At 36.0% G+C, this 2,987-nt stretch overlaps 1 protein-coding gene across 1 annotated transcript; it reads left to right on the top strand.

Annotated features, from left to right (window-relative positions):
• The first annotated feature begins 624 nt into the window (after positions 1-624).
• LOC108371596 (odorant receptor 74a-like) lies at positions 625-2,615 on the top strand. Its single transcript, XM_017627187.1, has 7 exons — positions 625-802; positions 880-1,051; positions 1,114-1,560; positions 1,851-1,950; positions 2,060-2,161; positions 2,290-2,469; positions 2,556-2,615. Exons 1-7 carry the CDS (start codon positions 625-627, stop codon positions 2,613-2,615), a joined length of 1,239 nt encoding a protein of 412 aa, XP_017482676.1.
• The last annotated feature ends 372 nt before the right edge of the window (positions 2,616-2,987 follow it).

The raw sequence follows: 2,987 nt of genomic DNA, 5'->3' as shown, positions 1-2,987 counted from the left end.
AAAAATTGCCTGCACATCAGCATCAAAATACCTTTCTAATGATATATAATTGTTTATACCTTAGAAGTACAGTTTAGCCGTAAAAGGGGTGTAAAGGAAACATGATTGCCTATTTATATAATTGATATACTGCTAAACTGTTATACTGTTACGTCGTTATATTAGTTTATTTTTTGATGCTATACTGTTATACTGATATACTATTATACTGTTACAATGTTATGGGATTGCATTGTTCTGTAACACTTTTATTCCGTTAAATTGTCGTACAGTTTGTCTACTTATATATGTACTATACGCTTCTAATCGCCTAGTTTTTTTTGAGTGTATGTATCAAAATGCTGTATACCACTTGATTAGTATATACGATTAACGATTGTACATTTGAATACATGTTCATTTACATACATACACGTCATTTAGGCTGTGGTCAAAACATATATATTGAATATTTAATTGTTGTTTAATTTTGTGAAAAATTAATTATTTAAAATAGTGAAAATAAATAAAGCAATTCTCAGTAAAGCATTAATAAGTAGATTGTAAGTATAAAAGCCACAAACATTATTCTAAAGATTCATAATTACTTTCTACTTTGTGACGTGCAAGTGCTACACCTTCAAAATGGATTATTTTGTGCCGCTGCAATTCGATGGTCGTGGTATTTCTTTGCCTGTGCAGATGATTGGTTATAAGTGTAATTTCCTCTGGCCACTCAAAGAAAATGCCAATTTACTAAGCCGAGTGGTGAATTATATAGGTCTGAGTGTAAATATACTTTTCTATTTTGGCACTATTTTGGGTGAGTTTTGTTAGCTATAAAGCTACATAGTATTTTCGCAGGGCACATAGTTACCTCTTGCATTTTTCTTACCAAAGGCGAGCTCAGTTTTATTTATGAAAATATGGGCAACATACCAGCGATCGCCGATTGTCTGTCCACTGCTCTGATGGGCGGGCAATATATAATACGGATTTTTGTGCTCACCACTCGTAATCGTTCGATGAGAACGCTGTTAAAAAAATTTTACCGCAACATATACTTTACCAAGTAAGCGTGTATCTATTTATACTACTATGAACTACTTAGTGCCCTTTCCTCTTCACTTGCAGCGCCGACGATTTAGCTTTGTATAGGCAACTTAAGGCGATAGTGCGCTACGCTAATATATTCACACAATTCTACTATGCACCAATGCTGCTTCTAATTGCACAATATGCATACGATGTGATAAGCGTGGGTCTGGCATCACCTGATAAGCCATTTATTTATCGTATGTCTTTTCGCTGGTACGACGCACAGGTGCCGCTGCCATTCATCATCACAGCCATCTACACTGGTTGGCTGACGATATCTACTGTGACAATATGGGCCGCTGAGGATTACACACTCTGTTTGGTGCTCTGTCATGCGAGTTTTCGCTATAAGGAATTGCGTTTGGAATTGCAGCGCTTGCTGGAGACGGCACGTGCGGAGGCACATTTCAGAAATGAAGATATGCATACAGCCTTTCGGCGACATCTCTACGATGTTTTTCGACGACAACAGCGACTGAACAGGTAAGACGTGAGTATGTGCGGCGTGTGTGTGGGTATGTGCATGCGATCGTGAGATATGAAGACAGATGTAGTGTTTGAAAATCTACAAGAATTTGACTACAGGCGTGTGCCACTGCGTATACGCAATCATTTTTCACCAGCGATTGGTACATAGATACCGTTTATTCTATTTCTTGCTACAAACTTCTATTATGTATAATAATATTTATGTATGTACATTTCATTAACGTATATACATACATATTTCTTATTTTTTTGCTATTTTAAACCCACGCAATTTATAACTGCAGCTTTATTGCTGAGGCCAAGGCTCATTTCACCCACCAAATATTCTACATTATGTCTTTTGGCGTTCTGCTACTCTGCGTTGTCTCCTTCCAGTTTCAGCGCGTGAGTACAAGAGATCCGATTCAACAGTACATTTAAACAGTTCTGCCATTTTTAATGTACTATTTTTGGCGCTTCTACCAATAAATGCTGTGCTCTTCTTTTCTACTAGACCGAAATGGGCATTGGATGGAGTAAATATATTGCTTGGCTCATTTCACAAACTTCGCAGTTTCTGTTAATTGGCTATTTCGGTCAAATGCTGATGAATGAGGTATAGTTCAGATACATATGTACATATTCGTAGTTACCCTTCTATTAATATAATAATTTTCTAATTTATTTATGTACATTTTATAATAAATTTTTATATTTACCCGCCGCATCTCATTATTTCTTCAGACCACAGAGTTAAAAAATAGCTTCTATTCGTGCCGTTGGGAGGATTTGTTGCCTCTAGGCGATCAAAAGAGCAATAAAATATTACTGCGTGATATAAAATTTGCCATAATGAATGCTCAGAAACCCATTGTGTTGGAGGGTATGAAAATTTTTCCGCTGACTTATGCTACAGTGGGTACGGTAAGTTTTCTTTTTTGACATATTGTATGACTAACCCTACTCGTAATATAATAAGTTTAATGCATATTTTCGTTTAATTTATTTAGGCTCTTCGTTCAGCTGTGTCTTACTTTATGTTCTTGAATACTATGAATAACGCTAACTGAATTAAATTCTATTTCAAAATAAGAAAAAAATGTATATATTCATATCAATGTTCCTCTGTAATAACGACTATAAAGACACAATTCAAAATTCAAAAAAATAAAATCTTTTATTACTGTTCAGTGGCTCACGTCTCTCATCATTGCCCAATCTATGTTTAATCCTTACTAAAGTAAGTGATATTAAGCCATATTGGTAGGAAATAACGATAAACCTTACACACAGCTGTCCGACGCCGTGGTCAGTCTTGGAGTCGTCAGTATTCCAGATTTGGATGTCCTTCCCTAGTTAAGTTCATTCGTTGTCTCAGATGTTCCCGTCGGGCAAATTCAGTTTATGTGTCTACCGCCAGTGATGCCCAACCAGGTTAATCG

Source organism: Rhagoletis zephyria, unplaced genomic scaffold (genome assembly GCF_001687245.7).
Source record: "Rhagoletis zephyria isolate East Lansing unplaced genomic scaffold, Rhagoletis_zephyria_1.1 Rzeph_scaffold_05098, whole genome shotgun sequence".
NCBI lineage: Eukaryota > Metazoa > Arthropoda > Insecta > Diptera > Tephritidae > Rhagoletis > Rhagoletis zephyria.
This window is presented reverse-complemented; position numbering and strand designations above follow the sequence as displayed.

Coding starts and splice junctions, on each gene's coding strand:
- LOC108371596 (XM_017627187.1), top strand. CDS start 625: ATGGATTATTTTGTGCCGCTGCAATTCGATGGTCGTGGTATTTCTTTG. Junction 803..879: donor CTATTTTGGCACTATTTTGG/GTGAGTTTTGTT, acceptor TTCTTACCAAAG/GCGAGCTCAGTTTTATTTAT. Junction 2,470..2,555: donor CTTATGCTACAGTGGGTACG/GTAAGTTTTCTT, acceptor TAATTTATTTAG/GCTCTTCGTTCAGCTGTGTC.